Below are 27371 nucleotides of genomic sequence, written 5' to 3' on the forward strand. Positions count from 1 at the left end.
TCCTAGCTTCTTTTACCAAAGGCACAAGTAGCGCAATGGGACCACTGCAGTGCCCAATATGTGGGACTGAAATCTCTGCTAGCAAAGTCTGCTCTTTCCTTTGACAGATGGCTTTTGTTTGCCAGGTAGGTAGACTTTATATTGAAATGGGCTTATGAAAGCGAGCTAGGAAAAGGAAACTCTCTTACTGTATAGCAGGTGGGCAACAGGAGAAGTTGTGGACTAGTGAACAAGCTTGGCTAAGGCATCTTCATAACAAATCTAGTAGCATAAAAATGGATGGATCTATTTGGGAGTTGCTATTTAATGTGTGCGCTCACTCTGTTTCAGCTCATCAGATTGTCATCTCTGGTAGTGGGTACATGGGTGTAGGTACGCTCTAAGTGAAAAAGAAAGCTTTGGGCAAGTGGGTATCTTCCTAATGTGACTGCAGTGTCTATCCAGGGAACATTTTCAAGGCAGTGAGGAAATGAAGGAAGTTATCATCAAATTACATTGATACAGAGCATTTTCGTAGCGGGGAAGGCTGAAAGCAGTTAGCAGAAAGGTGGGGTGGGTGAGAAGGAAATATTCTGCAGACTAAGTAAAGAAGGCATCTATTGCGCATTTTTTTAAAGCACTCTAAATGAAAATGTCCTGTAACTTTGTTCTTTATAAAGCAAAAAATATTGCCTGTGGAGCTGCTGGTGTTTCATTATTCAGTTGAGTACAGTATCTTGTTTCAAAGACTGTTCTTGCAAATGATTATTCTCTACTTCTGTCAGCCTGGTCTCTCACTTGGGGGACCCTTACTGAGCCATGTTATTTAAAAGTTAAAAACCCAGTAAGTCTGCTGGTTTGTGGGTTTGTGGTTTTGTTTTGGTTTGGTTTTAATGCTGAATATAGGAACAAATAGACTTCTGCCATCATTGCTTTATTCCTTAGATGCTATGGTTTCTTTTTGTCTAGACTACTATCGTGCTGTTAGTACATGGATATAAGTAGAGACTTTCTCTCAAATCCTGTTTTTAAGGCAATGAAAAGAACTGCTAGGTCTGGGACAGAAGGCAGCTTAAGGGACTCTTAAAAAGGAAATTGTTAGATATGAACATGCTGACAACGGAAAGAATACCCAGGGTTCTTATCTGTGCCTGGGAAACTAGTGATCTGATCCAAGGAGAGACTTCCAGTAATTTTACTAGACTTTGAATCAAGTCAGATATGGTTAACGTTGCTTTAGCATAAACACCCTGAAAAAGAAGATAATTTCAAGGACTAGTAATGGCTGGACCATCAGTGTGCCTAATAGGCATTGCCAGTGTGCATATATATTCTAGAGATAAAAACATTAATTAGGTCATCTAGTTCTCGTACTTCCCAGCCTTCCTGGTTCTTGTAAAATTGTACCAATACTAAAACCCCTTCCATGATGAATCTGGCATTTTGAAACATCTATTTTTGATTTAGGGAGTAGGTGAGTAAAGCAGAACAGCAAAAAGGACACAAACCAATGTCACTTATTCAATGGAATGTTCAAAGTCTCAGGGAAAGAACATGATAATACAATTTTTTTTTTTTCTGTAGTCTCTGACTTGCTCAGGTGAAACATAAGCTAGCAAGAAATATTTTCTACAGGAAATGAATGTTCACATGAGTATAAAACATTAATGACTATATTATATAGTCTTTTCAGGATACCATCGATGACTCATTTTAAGATACTCTGCCTTTGTTTTTGTTTATATTAGTTTTCTATTGTCAGGCCCTACAATCTCTTATCCTTGGCTATCCATTTATTCTTTCTTTTCTTTTTCCTCTGTGTAGAATGTATCATGAAAAGTCTCACTTTGTGCATTAGTATAAAATAGAATAACCTATGTTATGTATGTACTGTTATCCCCTGGCAAACACTATGACAGATGTTCGCATATTTATTACTCTTTCTTCATGATCTTATAAATCTGATCTCTTTTTAGTATGAGAAAATATTTCATTGTTTGTCTGATCCAAAACCCATTATAGTTTCTGGAGAGATTCCCATTGATTTCTGTAAGTTTTGGAACAGTTCTTCAGAGCTTTCAGTTCAAAAGCAGCTTGTGTTAGTGTAGAAGAAGGAAGATTGTAGGGACCTTGGCGGCTTTCTCCCCATATTCTCTGTGTCTCTCCTTGTCTAGAGTCAAGTCACAGCCACCTTTGCTGCTTCTGCCATCTAGAAGTGCTTTCCTGTAGCTCTCTGCCTCATTGATTCCCCATCTGTTTTAATCTGAACATCTTTCTGGTGACCTATGTTCATCTGGTGTAAATATGCTACCATTCAAAGTGTTTTTACTCTGTCAGTTACCGTTTCAGGGAATGATCATGTGTAACAGGAGCTGTGTGTTCTGTGCTGTAGAAAAGGGAGAAAATCTAGACATGGCCTCAAGGAATGCTGCGCTTGACTGAGATTGGGAAGCATGAGGCTATGTGTTGCCAAGAGATGTAACTGGTAATCTTCCCCCCCCAAATTACTGGGTAAATAAAGGAGATGGGGATCAGGCAGGCAGAGAAGGCAGCTGTTATCCACATTTCCTCGAAGTCGCGAAGGGCCTGAGCCAAACCTCACGGATGTCAGTCAAAAGCCTGCTAGACGCTCTGAAAGACATTTGATGACACAAAGGAGTCTGCTGGAAACTTGACCTGCTTTCGAAGTTAGAGTACAGTGCCTTAATTACAAGCCAAACCTTCTTCCTTTTGCAGTTAGAAAAACAATATGCTTCATATAGATGGAGCACCACATTACCATCTAACAACAATTCATATTCTAAGGTCATACAGGTATTTCTCTTATTTCAACACTAGATTAACACAGGAAGGAATTGCAAGAGAATTGATGTTTGAAAAGGAATTTGAATATAGACCAGATGGTTAATTTAATCACATTAGTTAGTATGTTTAACAAGGGAGGGTGCAGTCTGTGGTCAAGTCTCTGGAAGAACATCTCTATTGCTATTTAGCATTACTGCACAGGTCTGCATTTTTGCCAGCTTTCCTTTTGTGCTCTAGCCTTTTTCCCCCCAAACACTAGGTAAAGAAAATAGCGTACAACTGAGAAGTGGCATATCTGAATGGCTATGTATGTCTATTACCTGAATTGGTACAGAAGAAAAGGATGCAGCATCATGCTTTGATAACAAGTAAATCAGAAGCCATTACTTTTTTTTCTTTCAGAGAAAAGGGGATCACTTACAGTGCTTCAGAATAAGATTTTTGCAATGACCTAGAAAATAATCATCTTTACCTAAGATGAGGCACTACCATTTCTTTCCATCTTCTGAGCGTGAGCCATTCGTGGTGTATGAATGCATCTCTGTACTTGGGAAATAGCTTGTTGCTCTTGAACTGGATAAGCTGCAGCGATGCCACTTCTTAAATATCATTGACTCTTGATCCAGTTGCATCAGATTTTGATCTTTTTCTTTACAACTCATCCTCTATTCTGAAGGAGAAAATATGTTGAACAGATTGTTTTCCACAAGGTTTTGGCAACTTGAAAAGAGATTTGTGAGGTTGTTACATAGTGATTGCTTATATAGCTGAGTAATTGTATGTAGAATGAAATTCTGGATTGTCACACTTGGTGACTGTGTTACCCATATAGCAAGTGTCTTTACTCACAGTTGATCTGGGCAAAGCAAAATGTGCGTGGCACATGTGGTAGACTTGTGCTGGGACGGTACTTGTTCTCCAACCTGTGTGTGAACACAGGAGTCTTAGCCATGGAAAATTACTGAGCACCTACAGCTTCTCTTGACTTGAGAGAGAATTGAAAATGCTTGGCAGTCCTGTGGAGTGGCCTATTAGCTACATTGCACTTTGTAAGGAAAGCTCTTCATTTCCTAGCAGAAGCTCATGGTTAAAAAAAAAAAGCCTAATATCTAGATAAATACTGCTTATACATCAGAAATCATAGGCAGTGGGAAGAAAACCTGCTGCTATTGGACAATAAATGGCATGTCAAAAAATGTAAATTGATATTAAGAAGCAAAGACAAATGTAAATCTCAATCTGTTAAAAGCATTTCTACATGTAGACTTGAACACTCTTGTTCTTTTACTGTTCTTCTTCCTGCAATGCTTTATTTGCATTTATTTGCTATTTTCCAATGGGATTCAAAAAAACTTCAACAGTTTAATGACAAGGCTTATTTCTTTAGTACTTGTAGAGGCTGGATGAAAAAAATCATGCTCATTAGAAACACTAATACATTATTAACAAAATAAAACTAGCTTATTGGTTAGCCAGTGTTAATACATGCAACAGGAAAAGCTGTAATATTCATACTGGCTTGGCTGCTCTAGCTCTTTGTCTTTCTCCGTGCCCTGGTGTCCCCTGCAGAGGTGTGCCTGCAGGTTTGCTGTATCTCCAATCAGTGTAAGTATAGGTAATCTGTGACATGGCAATTTGAGGTTTGTGTCCTGGAAGTACAAACACTTTTGTCAAGTCTTGATTCACTGAATCATTTTTTTTTCTTTATCTTTTAAACAGTCTTTCAATAGCTCAGGAGTAACTTCCGTTTACCACCTTGTCCAGTACAATTGCCCTCTTTCTGTTGCTATTATGACAGACCTATAGAAGGGATAGCATTACACTGGCTTCTACTATGCCTATCAGAATTACAGGAATCAACCAGGAAGCTGTAAACCCTGTGCTAAGAGAAAGCTAATGATGGAAAAAATACTCATAATACCTGTCGTCTGGTGTCAGTCCTATAGCAGTTGTCAGTAAGGCACAATGGAACATCTGGAAGCAAGAGCCCTTCTATTCAGGGAGCTGAAATTGCATTAGCTGCTCTCGCAGAAAGAGCGGGATTAGAATGACAGAGCTCCCCACTGAAATATTTGCTTTTGAATAAACTTGCCAAATGCAACAAGGAGCGTCGTGGCAAAACTTTCCTGCTTCCACTGTGAGGAGAGCTTCTGTTTATATTGTGACAAGAGGGCCGTGTGTGATTGGGTTGCATTTGGTGCTGTCTGCTGTAGGTAGATACAATGAGAAGACAAGGGGCAAGTTCAAGTCATTGGTATTGGCTTCCTTTCTTCTAGTAGCAGGTAACAGCAAAATAATTACTGCATGTTTAAAACAGGTGTGTTGCAGAAAGAATTCATCGGGGAAGCAAGAAACTGCTGCAATAGCTTCACGTTAATTTATGCTCAAGATAGATTCACCATTCTTTATGGCACAACAGGGGACGCTAAATATAATGGGGAATAAAAACTAAGGAGGATAATAGAGAAGGAAGGCATCCTGCAATACCTTTAGAGTTCCTGTGTTATTCCTGCTTGCCAGAATCCACTTTGGTGAGCATTCACTTATGCATAATGAAAGAGTAGCTTAGAATATAGCTTTGTAGAAACTAGGTCAGGTAAATTGGAGACGCTATTGTAACTTTACTCACTCTTCATCTGTAGATCTAAACTTCAAATGAGAAATTTTTAAAAGGGCAGTTTTCATTAGTAGCCATTGCAAAACTATCATGTGATTCAGTGCATTGAAACCAGGCAAAGGTGACAAGTCTGGTTTTCAGTACTTTAGAAAGTTATATGTAGGCAGCGTGGTCAATACTTGAACTACTCCAAAACATGGTTTTGATTTGAAAATGCCTGTCTTTGCTCCTTAATGTTACCATTTCTTCTCCCAAAATGTATTTCTTTGGTTTGTTTTAGATTGTGCTGCAGGAAAAAATATTACTGGTTTCATACCTTGGCTGGGGGTTGGAAACGTGTCTCCACCGCTAGGCAGAGCTTGGCTTTGCTGATGTTACTCAGAAAGGTGTAGTTTGGTCACTGGAAACAAATCTGTTACAGTCATGCAATTTTCCTTGCAGGCTACAGTTTCATCCTCCTTCCTAACAGAGTCGTTAACCCGTGTTGGGATGCCTCACTAACATCTTGTAGTTTTGTTTGTGCCAGCTTGGTATATCTATAGAATGCTATGTTGAACTAATGATGGTGTTAATTGCCGCTATAATGGCGTACTGAGATGATTTAAAATGATGACAAAAATAAGTAAGAACTAGTGGTTCAGTGAGCCAGTGCAGTCAAGCTATGCAGGCAACTAAAAATATCTTATCTGAAACATCTTTCTGATATTTTCTAAAGAATTTTTTGTTTTTTCCTCCTCCATTTGGAAATCAGAAATAGAATATATTTTAGATTGTGTCTTCTAGTTTGATAAACTTCAGTTTTGAATGATTAGTGAACAGCAACTCTTTCTTTGGTGCCAGTTTAATAGTGATTTGTGTTTCCTTGGTGAGGTATGTGGCTTCTTAAGGCTACGGCTCAGGGGCCTCATTTGTGGACCCAGTTCTCCTGTATGGCTGAATAGCAGAAACATGTCCCGAGTTGTCTTTCAGATGGATGCCCTATCACACAGGATAAGAAAGACAACATTACTGGCTTCCAGAGCATACAGCAGCAGCTGAAGCATAATCTTGAGCTAATGTGAATGAAATCATACAGTTTAGCTCTTAAACCAAAAATTAAACACTCTGATTTCAGAGTCTTTTAACTGCTCATTTTGTTCAAAAATGGTCAAACAAAATGATTCAACACTTCCAGAATGTGTTTCTTCCTATGCGTTTCTAAATTTTACAAAGTTTTGTTGGTTTTTTACTGTTCTGATGTACCCCCATTAAACAGTAGTATTGCCCAGGGGAGGGAAAAAACAACATTTCAATTATTTTTATAGAATATTTTATCTAAGCTATGCATAACGGATAACAAATGTCATTAATATTAACAGAATTGGATAGTTTTATTTCTGCTTTGTGAAGTCTTATTCATCTCAATGCTTGACTCTGGGGGGGAAAAAACAGTTTAATAAAATTTCTGGTCCTAATTTAATCTTTGTTAGTCTCAGATGGTCTTTTGCTTTCCCATCGCAGTGCTTTAATATTGACCTACCTTAAAGATATTGAGTTTATTGTTTGTTCCCTAGGCTTTTCACAGGCAGAAAGATGGATATCAATTATTCAGTAGAAATTTTCTCCCTGACAAAGTTTTCCCTTGATATCTTAACTGAAGACAGACCTTTTAACATGCTGATTTCTTGCTGCATTTATACTTCAATTTAGAGATGGGTGTCTACTAGTGAGTTAACTAAGCTAATAATTTCTAGCTCATCAAGTCTTAATGTGTTACTGTCTAAAGTTTTAGAAGGAGTTAACATTGTTGTGGAGGTAAAGGTTATAAAGTACATTAGTCTTGTTGTAATCTGTCAGCTGTACGGCAATTTCCAGCGGAAACTTATTATGACTACGGTTATATTTGTACTTGTATGAAATAATCTCTGAAGCTACGTCCTATAAACACACAGACCACCTGCGTTTTTATAGCTGGCAACTGAACACTACTTAGAGTGAAATGGATGCTCTTGTCTTTGTCATAGCTGTGAAGGGAATTCATGCACATTGTGCCCCTTTGAACTGTCCAATAATCCTGGCAGCCTCTGGGATGTAGGATAAGGGAACAGAAATGAAAGCCAAAAAAAGAGAGGAACCAAATGTAGGACATAGAAGCTAGCTAATGACAAGAAGTAATTTGCCAAGTGAAAAGGCATGGAGTTTAAATAAAAATAAGTGGGATGGGATTCTGGCTCCATCACAAATGGGACTTTCATGAGGAGTTAGGATTTTGCCCTTGACAGTTGGCAGGAGAATTCTCCATCCTCTAAGCTGACTAGAGCAAGCTATGAAAAAAAAAGCAATTATTCCTTCTTCCTTACCTTTTTTAAACAGTTTTTGGTGAGCATGGAAGCAATTTGACCTGTATTAGTGGAACAAATTACATGCCAAGGAACACTGATGTGTTTATAGCAGATAAACAACATTTAGATCACATGCCTTCCTATGAGCTCTTTGGGGGTGCTGAACATAGGACCATCATGCACACATCGCTGTGTTACATCATCTGTGAGTTTTGAGAGCAAGCATGAGGTTTTTGTCCTTTCACCCCCCTGCCTCAAACTCTTGTTTCTCCTACAAGTCCTCTCCATTGTGGTGTGCTTCCCCCTTGGGCTAATCGATTTTCACTGAGTTCTTCCTCTAGTTCTTTACCAGTTGATTTAAAAATCAAACAAGCAAACCAAAAAAACCCCCAAAACCCTCCCCCAAGAAACCCTGCAAGTGTCGTCTTATCTTGCTACCTGTGAATAAACTTCAGCAGCAACCTCTTGCTTTTCAGGGACTTACTGGTAAATACCTATTGCCAAATCTACTGTGCCTACTTTTCTGGATTTCAGTTAGTCTTTTTTTAAAAAAGTAATAAAATGAGTGTTTTCCCTGACATCTGATCAAACATTTTCTCATTCTCCATCTGCTCCATATAATATTTGTTCCTTTTGCTACTTGGCATTTATTTCTGTGGCCAATGGATACAATAAGGGATTGTAATTTTATTGTTGGCAGAATCTAACATAACTGTCTCATTTGCATTATGTCTTTTTTTTTTTTTTCCAAATTTCTTTTGTCTTTTACAATGTAGATCACTACTTTAAATTAGAGGTTTTTAAATTATGTCCTGTGTGGATTTGAAAGCTAGTATCACGTTGAGCATAAACCCTTTGCAAGAGTGTTTTTTTCCTTCAATTTTGTATATTAATATTGATTTTATGTTAGTTACTAATGAAGCCTTTGCTGTTGTCGAGGCACTAATGAGTGCAAAAGGGAAAAGGTAACGTCGTTGTATATGTGAACTTACTGGAATGGCTCTTCTAATTGAGGAGTTGCATTTCATCACGTATAAAAGGCAATTCTTCTGGAACCTGTGGACGGTATGCTTGGTTTGCTTGTTGCTTCTTCAGTAATAAATACAGAACCTTCTATCAGTGCCAGAAACTAATGAACTAAAAGTTGGGATTGTTTATAATTTTGAATGGTGCTGAAAAGATAGTAATGCCTGGACGTTTACCTTGAATATCTCCATACACCTATTTAGTCTAACTAGAAAACAAAATACAATTTGGAGTTTCAAGTTTTTAAATCTTGCTTTCTGTAGATATTTCTTCCTTCTGTCCTCTGAAGAAAGCATCTCTCTCTAGGGCTGATGAATACGTATAAGCAATATATAAGGAAGTTACTGGTGTGCTATAGAGTGAGCAAATAAATTTTAAAATTGAGAATTCATCTAAGCTATATCTATTTCATAACAGCTCAGGTAACAATCTGTGATTTAGCATGCAGTTTATAAAAATGACTTTTTGGACAGCAGTGGAAAATTCGACTACTAGCACAGTTTATTGCTTCATCAGAGTATGTATAAAATAACTCAGGAGTGGAAAGAACAGATATTTTTGGTTGATACTTGTTTTCTTATTAGTCCTTGCATTAGAGATTCTTCCACCAAATAAATTTGTGGTCTTGCACTCTATTGTTGTGTATCTGTATTTAATAGGGTAACAGAAAAAATTTTTTACTAAAATAGCAGTGTCTTACACTAAATCTCTGACACTTCTTCCTGTTAGATTCTACTCTGTTGAGTCTGTCAGTATTTTCCCACTGCAGAGATATAGACTTAAAGGAGGAAAGCTCTAAAATCGATCTCGGCAAAGTAGATCTGTTATGAGACCGCTCTCATCAGTTCTTAATTCGTATGCAGGGAGAGGGTGTAACAAGAAAAAATAAGCTAAAACAGGCCTAGCATTTTAGAAACTGTGATGCTTTTGACATGATCCTATTTCTTGTATGCTCAAAATGGTAACCGATGGTGCCTCAAACAGGCAATATTTGTCAGCATTTATACTGTACTTCTTACTCAAGATTTCAAATATCCTAAAAACTCTCAAGTAAATCACAGAGCCTCCCTGCTATGTGTGTTAATTGCATTGTTTTCATTTACAGATGGGAGAACATAGGGAGGTTAAGTGGTTTGCCCATGGTGTGTGGTCTGAGTTTGTCTCTTGGCTTCGTTAGAATTGAGGAAGGGAAATCCTTACCACAGTGACTGGGAACATTAGGACTAACCAACAGATCTAGGATCGCAGGCTGGAGCCTGCTTACACCTTCTCTGCTAAAATGACAATAAAAAATAGAATACAGGTGAAAGCATTCATATATTAAAATGAGGCACTAAATGACCCAATTTGCTGAGCCTTCTGGTTTGCTTTTGGCTCAGTTCCTAATCTTGTTTCTTGCAAGAGGAACTCCTACTGTGAATAGCTGCTTCTTAATAATAGAACATTACTGATTAATATTTGTTGGACACTTAGTATAATTACGGTTTCTCACAGCTTCTTTAATTACTATAATATGAGGTTTAACTTAAGCAAAATATTTCAGATGAGTTTAGCGATGCTTTGCAATTTAATTCTGTACATGGCGCACAACAGCTGACTATTGGGAGAGAGGGAAACACAGTCCTTCCTGAAGCCAGGACACATGTTTCTGAATGATAAGATATGTTAGTATTTTTGTTTCTGAATCAAAAGATGTAATACCGAGGATTTACAGAAGCTAGGAACTCTGAAACCTCAGCCTAGGGAATAGCTGCAGTGAACATGATTAACTGGATAAAGGGGAGCTCTATGTGGTGCGGTTGAGGATGTCAGTGTTTACTTACTAATTGAAATTGGAGAGGCAGAATTAAAAGCCTATGATTAGTAAGGCCTGCCAATATCTTTAACCACTAGCTACTATCTTTTAAAATGAATGTGCAGAGGAACACTGCATTGTTTTTCTTTGTGAGAAATTATCCTATTCTACGTCATTTGTGTTAAAAAGCAAAAAGTGAAATATGAAGGCAAGCCTTCTGAAGAAATTAGTCACTAATTTTCCTTTCTGGGGTGTCACATTTTAAAACGGAGGTTAGATCACATTCATATTTGTAGAATATCTCGGTAGAAAGTGCAAAAATACTTGCACTGGATTTTTGTTTGGTAGTAAATGTAAGCGTATTGGCAGAGTACTAATGAAGGATACCAGGTAAGAATAAAGTGGAGGATTTGCTAATAATGTGACCTGTCAGCTGTGTTTCTTAGTTCTCCATTTGTACACCTCCAATGCTATTTTCAAATGTCACACCTTAATTTACCATTTTGCAGGGAAATGCTTAAGAGCAGAGCATGTTCTTGAATATTGAGATGGATAACCCCATTAATCAAATTAAAAAAACCCATCCAACCAAACAAAAACCCCGCAAAAACCAAAACAACTGCCCCCAAGCAAACAGGTTTGTGAGTATCAGTGCTGTTAAATCAGGAGTGATGTCCCTGAAGTCTAGCCTGAATTTCCTACGTGATATACTTAATATTTACAATGAACCTAAACCAGAAGCTGTGGAGCACACTGTATCCGCGCTACAGAGGACTTGAATGCTTGCTTGACATGAAGTTAGATAAGTCAAATGCTGTGGGAATAACTCTTTCTCATTTTTCATGGACTCGTAAAACTTCTTTTAGACTTTGTTCTTTTTTGAAATTTTTATTTCAGTTTAGCAAAGCAGAAGTATATAGCTTCTGAAATGCTCATGCTTCATAGTACGTAGTAAGACATGGGAATCTGATTATAGGAAAAGGGTCTCTTACAATATTTAAAAAAGAAAAATTAGGTTTCTGTTTTGCATAATGCTGACTTATTTTGAAATGTAATGCTTTACGCCTTCACCCTTGCAAAATGATTCTTATTTAGGAGATAAAAGATTGTGTAAAACAAAACTTTTGTATAATTTAAACTGCTTGATAACACACTATAACCTCCCAGAATTCAGTCTCAAACATGAAGCACTGATTAAAAAAGGCATTTAAATAATCTGAAACTGTTCAATACTGAGCACGATCAGGATCCCAATCATTTTTCAAATAAAAGTACCCATAAAGAATTGAAGCAGTTGAATAACTTTAGATTTCTTTATACTGTGCAAGCACAGAATCGTAATCACTTCCAGGCTGAAGCACTTCAAAAAAAAAAAAAAAAAAAATTGAAGTGCTCCAGTGAAATTAAATTGCTACGTACAAGGAAAAGGGCCTTTAAATTATTGGATACTTGATTATTTTTTTTCTTCAAGATTTATTATTTTTATGTACAACTCAAACAGCTCTACTTCGTCAAAATGAACCAAAAAATCTGATTGTATGAACTTGCAAAAAATTAAATGAACTCCTGTTACAAATAGTAACAGTAGGACATTCCACAATCAAATGCATCCTGGTACTCAGGTTCTCAGTACTCTGATTATTATATGTGTATCAGACAAAATAAAATATGACCTTATGAAGAAAATAGGCTAAAGAAGAATTCTAGTATTTAAGCTGACTCTCTAATAAAAAATAGACCTCTTCAGATCCCCCAGATCTGAATTATGTTAGGCCTTTTTACCTGATCAATCTAGACAGATGCAAAAGCATGTTCTTCCATGTTGTCTGTCCAGGAATTGCCAACAGAGATGCGACTCTGACCTCTTTCTACTACTTTAGTGATAATATTCATGTTTAAATGTAGATATAGTTTACAAAGGCAAGATCCAAGGCAGAGATTTCAACCTTTCATGTGTTCTATGTTTAACGCTTGTGTCTGTTGCCTATTGAATCTCATGTGGAACAGATGATAGACCTGGTAGATACAAGTAACTATAGAACTAGTAAATGTACAGAAAGTGCTCTCTACAATGTTAAGTTGGGAGGCTACAATAACATATTGAGTTTCTTAACCACCGCAGAAACCTAACTTGATTTAAACTATGGATTTCAAAAGCAAATGTAAGTTTATTCTAGAAGGCTCATGATGGAGTTTATGGGATACAGTCATATGTGTCCTTATGCCTCGGGACTGACATTTGTCCCTTCATGTAAGAAAAAAAAAAACAAACCAACCAACCCCAAACGTTATGTTCTCAGGGGTACAGATGACGTTCTGTGATGATTGTTAACTATTTCAGGGCTTTTTTTTTGGTTGGTGGTAGAGGCAACTGACCTGCAACATTTCCCAGCACCATCATTCCCTGATGGTTGAAAGTAAGTTCTATTGTAAAGAAATAGGTATTCGATAGGGTGTTACTAAGGCGTTCTCCAGTACTCATAAGATCTTCTTCTCAATGTGTCAGGATTTTCTTTGACTACCTAATACATGTGGGGTCAATAGCTGTATCTTTTACATAAAAGATTTCATTCAGCTTTTAAATGGCAAGCAATTATGAGAGAGGGTTATAGACCAAGGTCTTGGTTTCATATTATTTATGTTCTAATTAATTTACCACACTGACTTTTTTCTTTCTTCCCCACCCGCTTTGGCTACTAAGTGTTGATCCTTAATAGTTTTCATGTTCCTAGTATTAAAGGGCTTTATTTCTTTAGAAAGGTCATTCTTGATGTAATGTCACTGTTAACACCAGGGAGCCTGTAAGCTTTAGAGATTTTGCTTTATTGTGATGTGCTCAAAAATGTTCAACTACTTGCTGTCTTTCCCCTGGGGCATGCTTTCTCTAAACTCAGAAGAGTTAGTACAAGTTCTTTTAAATTTTTGACTGTGTTCTTGCAATTCATTAAAAATATTCCTCAAGTAGCAGCTGCCACTGCCAAAAAGACCTGGGTCATCTTTTAATTTTCTTTAATCCTTTTCCATTTTTTCCTAGATGACTCTAGGAGCTTGAAAATTAGTGCCTATTGTAAATAAATACACAAGCCCTTGACTGGTAAAATGAGCAGTCATTTTGGGTCATATCAGTTAAATGAATTAAAAATATATATGGTAACTAGCCTACTAATAATAAGGTACAGTTAATGCGCTTTAGTAAAATCACTTGAAAACCAGCGTTGAACAAGACAATACAAAAGCATGTAAATAATTTTAATACTAGCCTGAAATAATGTTAAATAATACTCTGCATCTATCAAACTCTGGTAACTCCTTGCAATAGTTGATCAGCCATCAAGATCAGCTGAGTCTAGTGACGCTTTATTTCGACAGGCATACATGGCAGGGGGGACAGTACAAAAGGGCTTCAGTGAATTTACTGCCGTGTAATTATATAGTTCAGCTTAACAGGTTGATCTTCCCCGATCTATAGACGTGTGTCCCCTGAGAAGGTTGACCAGGCAGGTAACAGCTAACCTACTTCCATTTTCCTTCCTGGAATTTCTGTTCTGTGGGTTGTAAGATAAAGGTAAAATAGGTGATATGTCTGTGTGGTGTACTGTGCAGGATAACCGACTGCAATTCCAGTGACCTCAGTCTGTACACCTAAAAAAGGCTTAAATTACACCCTCTCTCTTTTTTTTTTTTGCTAACTATTTATTGATCACGCTATGTTTTAAGGCTTTCCTCTCTCCTGTGGGCAGAAGTTAGCATATAGGCAAGCAGTTTCTGGTTTGTATTTTGTTTCATACTTTGCTGATTTCTAAGCTCAGTTCCCTCTCCTGTAGGCATAGATTGTGTGCATGATGTAACAATATTTTGTCCTCTTGGGAAAAAAGAGATTTCTTAAACTTATTTTACATCCTGAAACAGTTACATCCCTAAGCTTTACCAACTGGAATAAAAAATGGCTGCTTTATTTCCTGGAGCTAGTAAATAGGACAGGCAGTAGTGTTGTATGCCACCATCTCTCACTTACATGGTTTTTGGTCTGGCTTTCTGAGACTGTGTAAGCCTTATTCTCGTATTGCTTAGCCATAGTTTTCATGATTCTCTCTTGTAGTGCTTGAAAGCACTGGACAGTTTCAGTTATAGTTGGTAGGCTGAGCTGCAGGTGTCAAGCTCATAGGAGTTTCATGAAAATGGGAAGCAGATGAGAAGATAAAGTGTTGACATACCCACTGAAAAAAAGATTGAGGTTGATTAACAGGCCCTGTCCTGAGAATCCACCTATAAGTTTGAGGATTTTTTGGGTGTGTTTTTGTTTGTTTTTGCTTTTGTTTGTGGTTCTTTTTTTCTTTATAAAAGAAATCAATAGGAAACCAGTCTTCAGGACTATTTATTTTAACACTATAATTCTACTGCTGCTCAGTATAATATGTAGTAAAGAAAAAATAACCATGTGATACACAGATAACTTTGGGCAAAACCTCGTCTATAGCTTGTTCTACAGACTATGTTGTCCTTTTCCTTCTGAAGTCAAATAAAAGCATGCCAAAACTGGTAGACAGGTCTGCATTGGGCTTCTTGCCTTGTAGCGATTTCTCAATTTTTATTTTGAATCTTTGGATGTTAGGCTTGTTCTGTATTTTTTTTCCTTTCCCCAATACCATTGCTGGAATCAAGAGATTTACTTGAAAGTATTAAGTTTTTTAAAAAAATCTTGCATTCGTCACTGTTTAGCAGAAGGTCAGAAAACGTTCAACAAATGTTTTCTTGAAGTTGAAAACCAGACATTTTCACTTGTCCTCGTACTTTTATAAGTTCTGGGGGCTGGTTCCTGTTTTTGTAGTGTTTCAAGGTGATAGCACTGTGTATGTGTTTAATACTCAATCCCACACTATCCTTTGAAAGATTGTTTTCAGCAAGCTCATTTTGGGTTTCAGCTTACCAGTACAAAAGACGGATGTTCCGTGTTACACTAAGTTCAGTTTTGTGATACAGTAATAATTGTTTTATGCTATAACTTTGTGGAATATAAAGAAAATGATAGGTAGAGGGTTGCACTTTTTTGATAATGATCACACTGTTGGGAAATTAAACATGTATCATATCCTTTATAGTTTCCAGCCATCCTATCCCAAAAACGCTCTGCTGTAAGAGCTATGATTTTAATTTTTTCTCTAATGGCTTTTGCCACATCAGTGTTTTCCTGTGTGGAATAATGACTTTGCCCCATGCAACTGCATGTGAAGGACTATAAATGTTTAAACAAGTCTTAATTTATTTCTTTTTTTAAAAAAACAGATATTTTCATTCATTTAAGTGTTTCATGAAGTCGTTTCTGCTGGAAAATAGGATCAACCTGTTTATTTCATTAGGTGATAAATAACTAAAATGTTTGGTATAAGCAGATCTTTGAACAGGCAATTGTTGTAATGCAGTTTATGTTTCAGTAATTCCATACCTTACAGTATAACCAGATCAGAACTCTGACTTTCAATGCTTCTTCTTTATGCCTCTTTCACTGGTATGGGAGTGCTATTGAATGGCTCATTTGCATTATTCTGTGCCCTGTAAAATGAATTTATTATGCAGCTGCTCTAAATAGGCTAACCAGTTGTAATCTCATTCCAGTGGTGTACGGGTTTCAGCAAAATAAGATTACTTTTTTATAATGCCTAAAAACAACCATAAAAACCACCTTGGAGCCCAACCCATCCTTTTGTTTGAGGAGCCTTATTAGTTAAATTGTGTGATTAATCACGATGGGTAGATATTTACTTGTTAAATAGCTGAGTAATTTAAAATATTACTTATCTGAGCACAAGTTACACATTTTGGCCTCTGTTATTAATCATTAAAATACTTAATGAACCAGGATGATAGTTATTGCCTGGATTACAAAAATCTGAACAATGTTCAGATACGTCTACGTAGATGAAACAGTAGGTTGACCCTGCACTCTGAGCTATATGGGTACAAGCCATCTTAAGCCTGGAAGCCATCATCTATCAGCAAATCCTGAGTCTCAGCTCTGTTGAGAGGGGCGAAGGTTAATCTTGGGCCCTGTGCTGGAAGATGTCTGCTGCTTGTGAGCAGAGTTGGTTCCATCTGTTCAGAAAGGGCATAGATTGAGCAATGCATGAGGGTTTGCATCGGTGTTTGTATTTCATAAAGATTAATCCTGACTCTGTTTGCAAAAGCTGCTTAACATTATTGTAGCTAAATGGAGGCAATATCTCTGTTGATGTTAAATTTTTCAGCTCTTTGTGTGTTAGTTAATTTTAGAATGATTGTGATCCATCAGTATGACAAGACTTTAAAAAGGAAAAGTGGAATTTTAGGAAGCATTAGGCAACATATTTCAGGCTTAAGGAAATATTAGTATCACTTACCAGACCCAGGAGAACGCTTATCTGGAATTTTTTGTGTGTTTTGCACATGCGCAAACTTAAGCAGGCACAATGAAAGGTTACTGAGATGATCAAAGGAATGTATCCTTATAGGAGGAGATTGAGAGAGCTTGGTTTGTCTAGCCTAATAAACTGAAGACTTGGAGAGGAGAAAGGTTAATTAAGTTATGAAACAAGACTTGTACCAGAATAAATGGCTGTAAATTGACCGTGAACAAATTTATTCTGGAAGCTATGAAATGACCATCAGAGTAAGAGTCCAGAATTGTGGAATGCAGGAAGAATTATTTATGATCGGATCAAGTGACCTGGCCAGGACATGGTACGTTGTGCCTCCTTGTGACACCAGAGGTGGTTCCTTCCAAGCCTGTGTAAGGCTTTTCTGGGTTCCCAAGTCCAGGGAACTCTAAGCTGGCTGAAGTTCATGGAAGATGTGTTGGTAAGAGTTTATTAAAAAACCCTTAATTTTAGGGTGCATTTTCATGGCAGCTTAACCAGATTTAGTGCAGACTGTGATGGTCTTGCACCCGACTGTGTTTTTCCAGCTGCACTATTCTGTGGGCATTGGCTTTTGCAGAGCTACCTGGTGACTTGATTCTGGGAGCAGATGTGACTGGAAGAAAAGCAGAAAAAGTGATTGGTTTCCAGGCAGGTCAGAGAGAGGAATCCTGACAGCTCTGGCTTCAAACAAGGGTACCATGGGAGTGCTCCCATACTTCCTAGTACACTTCCCATCCTTCTTCACCCTACGCAGCGTGGACTACAGAGTCGCTTTGGGCTCAGAGCAGGCCCTGGGGTCATAACTTAATGAAATGATAGTGCCTCTTCAAGAGATCTTGAACTTGAGAAGGTAGTTGGCTGTTCAGACACTAGTGCTGGCAAATTGCTTCTTGACTAACTTAACAAGAATTCCAGTGTCATGGAAGGTGCACACTTTTTACTGAATATGTGATAAAATTCTTATAATAAACATACATTCACAAGGAAAGTGCTCATAAAAAGAAAGTTCCTGTGCTAAATAGTCTCACAAAGAAGTTTGTCATATTTTTTTCCCCAGTTAATGGATGCCTACCACAGTCACACCCTTAGTGATAGGAGAACTGAATTCATTTGAGCCAATAAAGTAATTCCAATTTGCATTTTCATAGCCCACTCTTCAGTACTCCAAGTGTGACTTTCACTTTTAGGACAGAGCTATGTGGTAAATGGATAGGTAGGCCCTTTACAAGAATATTTATCATCCTTGAAGAATCTTAGTGCCAAATCTTAATAGCATTTCTTACAAAAATGACTGGAATTCACTATCAGATTTAGAGGTAGAGCTGTAGATATTGTGACTACTCTTTTTTTAAAATCTCTTTCCTGGTAAAAAAAAGAGGTTAAAACCCAAAACAGTAAAAACTTTCCCTTCAAAATGTAAATATTAAATAAAAAATCTCCCCAAATTGTAGTGCTGTAGAAATCAAATCAATGCAAAAGAACTGTGTGTTTTATTTAATTTAGTCCCTTTCAGGGATAAATAATTCAACATAACTTTATGCAATGTTAAAATACCTTTGTTAATTATGCCAATGAGAAGACAAGTTATTCATGCTTTTGAGGGTTTTTCTGTTCCAACTGATGTTAAAAACTGCAGAAGACAGGGAGGACTTCATGTCCAGCCTGTATGTGATTTGATGAAACAATTGCCTTAGGACCTGCTGACACTCTAATTGGTGTCTGCATAATGAAGAATCAGAACTTTACTTAAAGCAGCGCTCTCTTTATTCTGTTTAAGTATCCCTCTGTTAATTTCATTTAAATAACTCCCTCATTTAAATCTTGAGTGAAAACCTAAAATCAATGAATAGTTCTTACTGACTTAGTGAAGGCAAGATTTCATCATCTCTCTGCAAATCGTTGTGACTGTGTTCTGCTTAATACTTGTTTTTCTTCTCTGATGGCTTCCTCCCTATCCATTTTTGTGGGTCTAGTGTGGCAGCACCTGAAGATAGGAAGGGTTTTAAGATTCAAAGATCTTGATCTGCATGATAAAAATATTTTGTCATGTGCAATTTAATTCAGCGTTGGCAGTTCTCATTATTCTGATTACTTTTTTCCTCTCAGTTCTCAGCTTTTAGGATCACCGTATTTTATATGAAAATGTGAAGTTTTCATATGCAAAAAGCAAATTTCTAGTTCTCATGTTTCCAGAGAAAAGCTCGGAAGCATAAATTTTCAATACTCACTTCCAAGTAAATGAGTCAAATGAATAAAAAGGAAATCCCAAAACCATATTTCAAAAAAAATCCCACCAAAAACTCCAAACAAACAAAAAAAAGACCAACCAAAAACCTAATTCCTCAGGAAGTCACTCATAATTTTTGAACTTTTGAGATTATTACTGATACTAAAAATGAGCATGACTTCTATTTTAGCTCTTCTTTTGTGGGGTTTTATGTTGGGTTTTTCTGCATTTCAGATAACTCTGAGGTCGAAGTCAGAATGTGGTCCTACAGAATACAGCCCTATGAAATGAGATTTGCTTGCATTGTAAAATTCATGTCTGGGCAGACGGTTTTCACAGGTGTCTGCGTTTACGTCTCTATTTAAATAAAGCCTTGCACAAGGATGAATTTCACACCACAAGAATGTGTGTGAAATGCAATTAATATCCTGAAGCTTGTATTTTTGTGATAGCAAGTTGATGACATCCAGGTAGGGCTAATGAAGGTATGAGAGCGTTTACAGTAAAAGGTGAGAAAATTAATTTCCGGAGTGGGGATGTGGCCAACCAAACCTGAATTGAGCGGCTTCACATGCTGAAACTGGGAGAGCCAAAAAGGACAGAAAGATTTTGAAATTCTGTGGAAGGTCATTTCAGAGACTAACTTTCAGTCACCAGCAGAGGAGGCCTGGTTTCTGAGATGTGGTAATACCCAAAGGTACTTTAACATCAGAGGTTTTATTAATTTTCTCTGCAGTATGGTATAAAATTGCCATGCTCTTTTGCTTTCCAATCCATGTTCTAGGGGAGTAGCTTTCAGTGCAAATGTTGAGGTCAGTCAAGGTCACCAGCATGTGTGCGCTGTTTTACTGATTTAAAAAAAAAAAAGTTGTTTCATAGGCTTGATTCCTCATCAGGAGTATAGTTCTAGCCCAGTGACCAAACTTGCACAGGAGTTACCTGAACTAGTGACATTTCCTTATAGCGACTGGTAATAAATTCAGAAAGACAAATGGTCAGGATATTAAAAATGAGTCTTCCCTCTGTACGCTTCTGAAAAGAGGTAGGTTGTGAAAAACTTTGACTCTGCTTGGTAGTGAATATAGGATGTGTAGGTCTGAGTAGTCCCAACTCTGATTTGCTTTTCAGACTTCTACCCCTTCAGATTATCACGAGCAAATGATGCTTGCTGCATAGTTGTCATAATCTTTCCGGAATGCGGCTTTTTTCCTAGCAGTGGGTGAAGGGTCCTTTTGTACTAATTGCCCAATGCGTACTTGACTAGATGAGTGAACAATATTTATATATTCTGAATTCTACGTATATGACATTTAAGCATTATTTTCAATGTATTTAACTGAAGTATTTCTTTAGACAGCTATCAGCCCATAAACCCTTTTATTATATGCTTAAATTCAGAATGTATTCTGCTTCAAACAATATTCTCTTTGCCTTCAACACCTATCTGCTTGGCTTATTTTTCTCACTGTATTTTTAAAGACTTTTTTTTTTCCCCCAAAGTGAAGAACCTTAACAGAAATTATTTTAATGAGATAGACATTTAGTTCAACAGAAGAAGTTTCTCTGTGAGAAAAATAAATTAAAAGAATAATTGTACTTTTAAAAGATAATTAATTAAAAACTCTTAGTGTGGTGACAAATTTAACATCTTGTCTGACACGTTGAGAAGAAGAAAGTGCCTGGAATTGCACAAGTAGAATAAAATGTTCCATTTCACAGCAAGGCCAAGCCTTAGTCTTGTAATTATTTCAAAGGGAGTAAAGGTCATTTTCTATTTGCTACATCTGTATTATGTGAGGGTTCTGTACGAGGCTTACAGAAGTTAACTCATGACCTATTTAGATTGCCCAGATTTCAAAGCCAACTTATACTGTCACAAATCTGATAAAGTAGACATATTCCCTTCTCTAAGTACTGACATAGATGATGTCCAAAGCAGGCTTTTTATTTATAGATCTGTAAGACAAGAGCTTCAACTTGAAGATGCCAATAGCTGTGAGATCAGAACATGATTTGCTTCTTACTTGCTGTGTTAATCCTTTAGGAGAAGAGCTGTTTGTAGTTAAATTTCAGCATATATCACTTCGGCTATTTTTTCTGGTGTGGATTTGTTATATAACTCTGCTTCAGTTGTTGCTTGCATCTTGATCGGAAGCATTTTCCTTCTCCTGTGATTGCGTTTTTATGCATGTTCATTCAGCAGCACCATGAGTCAGGAGGACAGGTACTTCAGAAATGCACCTGTGTGCACAGAAAATGTGTGCAGAAAATGCACGTGTGTCTTTCATGCGTGTGCATTTTTTTAGAATCGGTAATCAAGCTTTACACACAATTTTGAGGGTGGGCTCTGAACGTCATTCACACTTGCAGATGTCTCATGCTGGAAGACCAAAGGGGACATGTCTAATTCTCAACCCTTATAGAGTCCAGAATAAAATCAATATATCATTGCAATAACTCAATAAGGGATTAGGCATTGTGTTTTTAAGCCTTTGTAAGAAAGGCAGCAGTTATGTGGATATATAGCATAGAATAGTAGTCAAGGTTATTGCACCTTGCTTGGTGCAGTACTTTAAGTCTTTCTGTTCTTGGTTAATCCTTCACAGGGACAAACAGAGCAGCAGGTCAGGATGGAAGGCAAAAGTTGCATTTGACTACCACCAGCTTAATCGTCATGACATATTCTGGTTGTTTCTTACATTTTGCTAGCGCTTCTAGCCAAGCTTTTATAGCAAATGTCATGAAACAAATGATCCAGTAGTTGGTTTCAACAAGAAGAGCGAACGCCGACCAGGTGGGGTGTTGCTGCCTGTGGTTTTTATAAATGGGATCACATAAAACTTCTAGTGCGTGTGAAGTGCTTGAAGGGAGAGAGCAGATAATGTGTTGCTCTGACTTAGCGAATGAACTATGAGTGGTGGTTAAGAGGGAAATATGAAGATGTTAAAATTTTGTGGGACATCTCTCTAGGGCCAGGATCAGCATACCTAGATGATAAGGTGGTGGAGGGAGAACCGAGAAATGTGTGAGAGGCTGCTGTTGGGCTGGGAGACGTGAGAGTGCGGTTTGTCACCCGAGCGGGTGAAAGAGGCTTCAGCATTCACCTGTGTGGCGTAGGGGAGAGATTGTCCTCACTTAGCAGCTGAAGCTTTATTAGCAAAATTGTAATCACATGTTAAGGATGTCCTGAGTAAATAGACCTGTTTGTGCAGGGCCACTTGAATTTTAGGGCGCATGTCATTCAGAACAACTGTGTTTGCTTGACCATTTTCTTCTTGGTCACCACATGTGCCCTCTCTCCTTGAGTTTTCTTCAGCTGTCCAACAAGCAGCATATTAGCCATAATAACCGTGAGATCAGAGTACTCTGTACACCAGCTGGTGTTTTCAAAGGTTCTGAAAAGCACCTCTGGAGGTTCTGAAGCTGAAAGTACTTTTGAAAATGTGGTTACACATATATAGGTTGAAAAATACAGATTTGGCTTTTCCTACTCTTGAACTTGCCTCCTTTTGCCGCTCCCTTTAACCTTTTAAGCTTTTTAGTAATCTTTTTCTTGCTGCCTCTTTTTTGGACATTCTTACTCCCATGCTCTCATTTAAAAGCTGCCAAGGAAAATAGCCTTTCAGGTTGTTGTCTCTATTCAGGGATAGAACACAAACCTTCGGAGACCAAGATTATCATCATACCTATTTCCAACCAATTTTATTTTGCTTTTAAGCTTCCTCGTTTGCTAAGGTGTTCCTGTGGTAACAGGGAACTTTGACGACATACTACCAGTGACACAAACTGTATTCAGCTCTAACCTTCAGATCCACCTCCACTATGATGCACATACTTAATTTACAGTCTTCCCTTGGTGTAAACAAGCTTTTGATTACAGAGAAAATGGACGAACTGTGGCTCAGAGAGGAGGGGGGAAAAAAAAACACCAGAGGCAACAGTTTACATTTGTTAGCAAAAAAGTTCTTTTGTAAAAGAAACTTCGGTGATGTGAAACTTAACCCTTGAATAAATAATTCCTTCTGTAACTTGGTGATCAACTTTCTGAAACTAGATTTGCAGGCCCTAATTTATCAGTTACTTAAATCAGCTTAAATGTGCTTAATTTAAGAATATATTTAAGCCTAGCTGTATTCACCTGCAACTTTAGGAGCAACATTACATCCTATGTTTTCATGAAGAACAATGATATCCTTTATTGATAATCTGAATCGAACTTAACCTCAAAAGCTAGTATTTCACAACATCCATGCCAGTCTACATATATAAAAGAAAAAAAACCTTTCATAAAAAATTGTTTAGCAAGATTGGAAGGGGAAGTGTGATGTGATGTATATTGTGTTTTATGAGCACTGAGCCTAAACCCAGTATTGTTCCCAGAGCAAACGTGATGGATGGATGAGCGGATGTTAAAAGTCCATTTCCTTTTTTCCCCCTCAGGTTCTGCTGCTTGCATGTGCAGAAGATTTAGAATGTGTCCCTGGATTCCAGCAAAAGGTTTTTTATATTGAACAGCCATTTGAATTCACAGAGGACCAGCCAGTCCTGAACCGTATGTTATTTTCATATGTTACTGTTGTACAAAAATCAGAATTGCTTATGTATTCATATCACTCCTGCCATCTATCAGAAAGCTTTATTTTTTACATAGGGTTTTGAATATTGCCATGATTTTGCCTGGGTTCCCTGCATTAATCCTATATCTCTGTTCTGTGTTTTAGAGATGGCAAAAAACCTATATATAATCATTTAGGACAGTATGAATATTGTGCAAAATTAGAATAATCCACTTCCTAAAAGTGAATTTATTCTGAATTCTTTATGTTTTTTTTTCCTATAATCTTGGAAATTGGGGCTTACCTATCAACATTTCACTATTAATTCATCTCTGCAACTCGGATTTAAAAGCTTCTAGGATATAAGCCTTACTCAAAGCTGGTGCAAGTCGAAGTCTTCAAATGAAATTCAGAGGAGGCTGGATAAAGCTTGTGATCATCTGCGATAGCAAACTGTTACTACATGTGTCATACAGCTGGGATACTCAGTAGTATTTCCAATGACCGGGTGTCCCATTATAAAATCCAATCTGGCACTGAATACTCAAAGCATTAAACTGAAGGAGATTTAACTGTCTTTCAGTCCTGGTGTAAGTTCATTCAAACACCGTTGTGAGCAAGTGTTACAACTTATGCATTCAGTTCTGTGGCTTTGGGACTTCAAGACTGTCAAACTAAGGTAGTACCTTATCTAATGGTCAACGGTTTTGAAGACTTAAAGATATTAGGTGCTGCCATTTTCATAACTTCCAAACATGCCAGTATTTTTAAGTGTGATGCATATTACTAATAGTATCTTTGTCATACTTGGTTGCTTGCTGTTGAACCAGGAATTTTTCCAGGTGTGCAGCATGAGGCAGCAGTGCTCACCATCTGTGTACAGTATCTAGATCCTACGGTGTGGTACATAGTGAGAGTTTGGCGAAACCAAGAAATGCAAAGCAGTATTACTCATTAAATGCACATGTTTCCTATCCCAGTACACTCCAGATATTATTACTACGTATTGATATATTTTCACTGTTACACGTGTTTGGATGAAGGTGTAATATCTGTGCACACTCGTTTTAAAATAGCACTAACTTTTCAAAATGAAGCATCAAAATTACTTGCCAGAGTCTATTGAAATGACTCTCCTAAACTTAAGTCATTCAGCACATAACAGGTGCTAAAGCAAACCTTTAGGATAACATCTTTAGTCTAAGCATTTTGATAAGTTACTTAGTCTGAGTCGCTTTTTCAGAAGAAATTTAGATCGTAAGTAGCAATGCTATTCCCGGAGATGTGAGATTATTATTCAGTTTAGAGGAGAGATTTCAAACTTCTAATTTCTTCAGGCAATTTTGTTTTCTTTTAAATTCTTATTTTAAAGAGGTGATGAACACATCATTCCTAGATGGTTAAAAGTACAAATTCATAGAATATAGGAAGTATAACAGATTTAATAGGCATGCAAAGATGAAGATCCATGTAAAGAAAAGCAATATTAAAAAGTTAGCATTAGGTTGAATAAAAATAACCTTCATTGTTTTCTTTGGCTACTTCTGAACTTTGAGGCTGTAGCATGTCTGACCAGATCTCCTGCTGTCCTCCTGCTTGACCTCCCAAACACTTAAAGGACGAATTGGTTAAGCCAGAGTTGACTGGGCTGCTCTGTGGTGACCCAGCAAATTGCTCTGGTGTGAAACTAGCACAATAATTAAGATGCCATCATTAATGTGAGGAGGAGGGAAGAGCAGGAGGAGATTTAGAAATGCCTGGAAACAATCTTTGGAATTAAATTATTTTAATGAGCAGACACCAAATTGGCCTAATACGTAATGTTTGACAAAGGCAGACTGTCGATGCATGATTCTAGCTAATTCAATCACTCATAAACAGTATGTCCTTCATGCAGCAGCATTAAACCTCTGCACAGTTTCTTCATTTTAGTTGTCAACAGAATTGATATTTTTAATTGTCTGTTTGAATACTCTTTGCATGCTCTTGCATCTTTTTATACCCATTACCCAAGAGCGGTGTAATTTAGCAGTTGCATTGCAATGTGAGGCTTACCAGGGCTGTGTAAATTAATAGCGCGAATATGCAAAGCAGGTCTACAGCAGTGATTGCTGTTGTAGTCCTTGATAAACCAAGGAGCTCCTTAATTCTTTTCTGAAGTGCAATACAACGGTCTTTTTCTTTTTTATTTGTCAATTTAAACAAGGACCTACTGTACATTTCATTGCTAGTAGCTCCTTTGTTATTAAATATAGGTTATGGCTGGTTATTATGTATTTATTACTTCTAAACATGGCTATGTTAATTATATTTTACTGATGAGAAGAAGGAAGAGAAACAAAACTGAGGGTACAGAATTTTATCTTATTTCTTATTCTGATTTGTACTAATTCTTATTAAAGCCTACTTGTAAGCTGGCCGTAACAATTACATCCATCCAGCTGTGTACGCATACCCTACTTCCCGTTAGTGTCACTGGAATTCTGTTGCTATTTCTTAGCTTTTATCTCTTTGTGCTCAGGCTGAATGTGGGGGTTTTTTGGTGGTTTGGGTATTTTGTGTGTGTGGTTTGTTTTGTGGTGTGTGGGGTTTTTTTTGGGGGGGGGTTGTTTTTTTTTTTTAAATTTATTTACCATTGCAGCTCACTTCACAGCAACATCCAGACTTGGACCATTTTATTTTCTTAATTTTGTGATTTATTTTTGCTAATTTTGACCTTTTTTTTTTTTTTTTTTTTCCCACCAAGCATTGCTCTGCCTCTTGTGGTCTGTCCAGTTCTTCTCCCTGACTGCAGTTTTTTTAAACCAGATGTTCCCTTGATGTAGTGGGAGAGGATTCATAGAGTCACTTTCTGGAAATACTAGAGGGTCTGCCCACATAATTACTGCTTTAACAAGCAATGATGTTACTGAACTTTTCTTCCTTTATAGCTTTTTTTAGTTTAGACCTAGGACCGTCTTCTCCAATCAAATAGAGAAGATCATAAAGATTGCTACAGTCTTGATAAGGTGATAATTGACAGCATTTAATTACAGGTTTTACACCTTTCTGAAACATTTGTGGCCATGAAATGCTTCCCCATCAGCAAGCTTGTCTTTGGCAAGGCTGACGGGTCACTGGTAGTGACAATGCTCCGTCATGCCAGGCTGATAGAAAGTTCCTAATCAGTCTCATCAAACGTGGAAATGTAATTGTGTTACATTAATCATGTTTATACTTAACGTACATGGGTCTTGGCTTTTGGGGGTATTTTTAATTGACAATGAATCAAATAGTGCACTTGAAAAATTGAGGCAATTAACATAAAGGCATTAGGTGATGCGTTGTGCATACTAAACTGGGGAATACATTGCCAGTGATTTAAATGTCAAAACAAAGGAAGTTTTGACCCTTACTTGAAAAGCTTTAATTTGGATGTTAATTAATGGCTGACCTCTTCTGTCTCTTACGTGATAGATTGTGTGTTTCAGAGTTTGGGCTGTTTCAAGATCAGGGCTTTGTCTGTCTGTATTTGGGTACTTTTTTATTCTGTGGACTTTAACAGACTTTTCTATTCATCCATATTGAAAAAAACTTTGTTTACCCATGTGGTGGGAAATATATTAGTCTGCTTATCATTAATGCTTAAAGGCAGTTCTTCTGTTGTCTAGCAA

At 37.3% G+C, this 27371-nt stretch overlaps 1 protein-coding gene across 2 annotated transcripts in view; it reads left to right on the top strand.

Moving 5' to 3' along the window:
* Positions 1 to 27371, top strand: part of CDH13 (cadherin 13) — a 514885-nt gene that overhangs the window by 72292 nt on the left and 415222 nt on the right. For both annotated transcript variants that reach the window (XM_064459660.1, XM_064459659.1), the window contains exon 2: positions 23603 to 23714. In XM_064459660.1, the coding sequence (XP_064315730.1) occupies positions 23603 to 23714 (112 nt within the window). The remainder of the gene's footprint in view (positions 1 to 23602; positions 23715 to 27371) is intronic.

The sequence above is a fragment of the Phalacrocorax carbo genome, chromosome 8 (genome assembly GCF_963921805.1).
Source record: "Phalacrocorax carbo chromosome 8, bPhaCar2.1, whole genome shotgun sequence".
Lineage (NCBI taxonomy): Eukaryota > Metazoa > Chordata > Aves > Suliformes > Phalacrocoracidae > Phalacrocorax > Phalacrocorax carbo.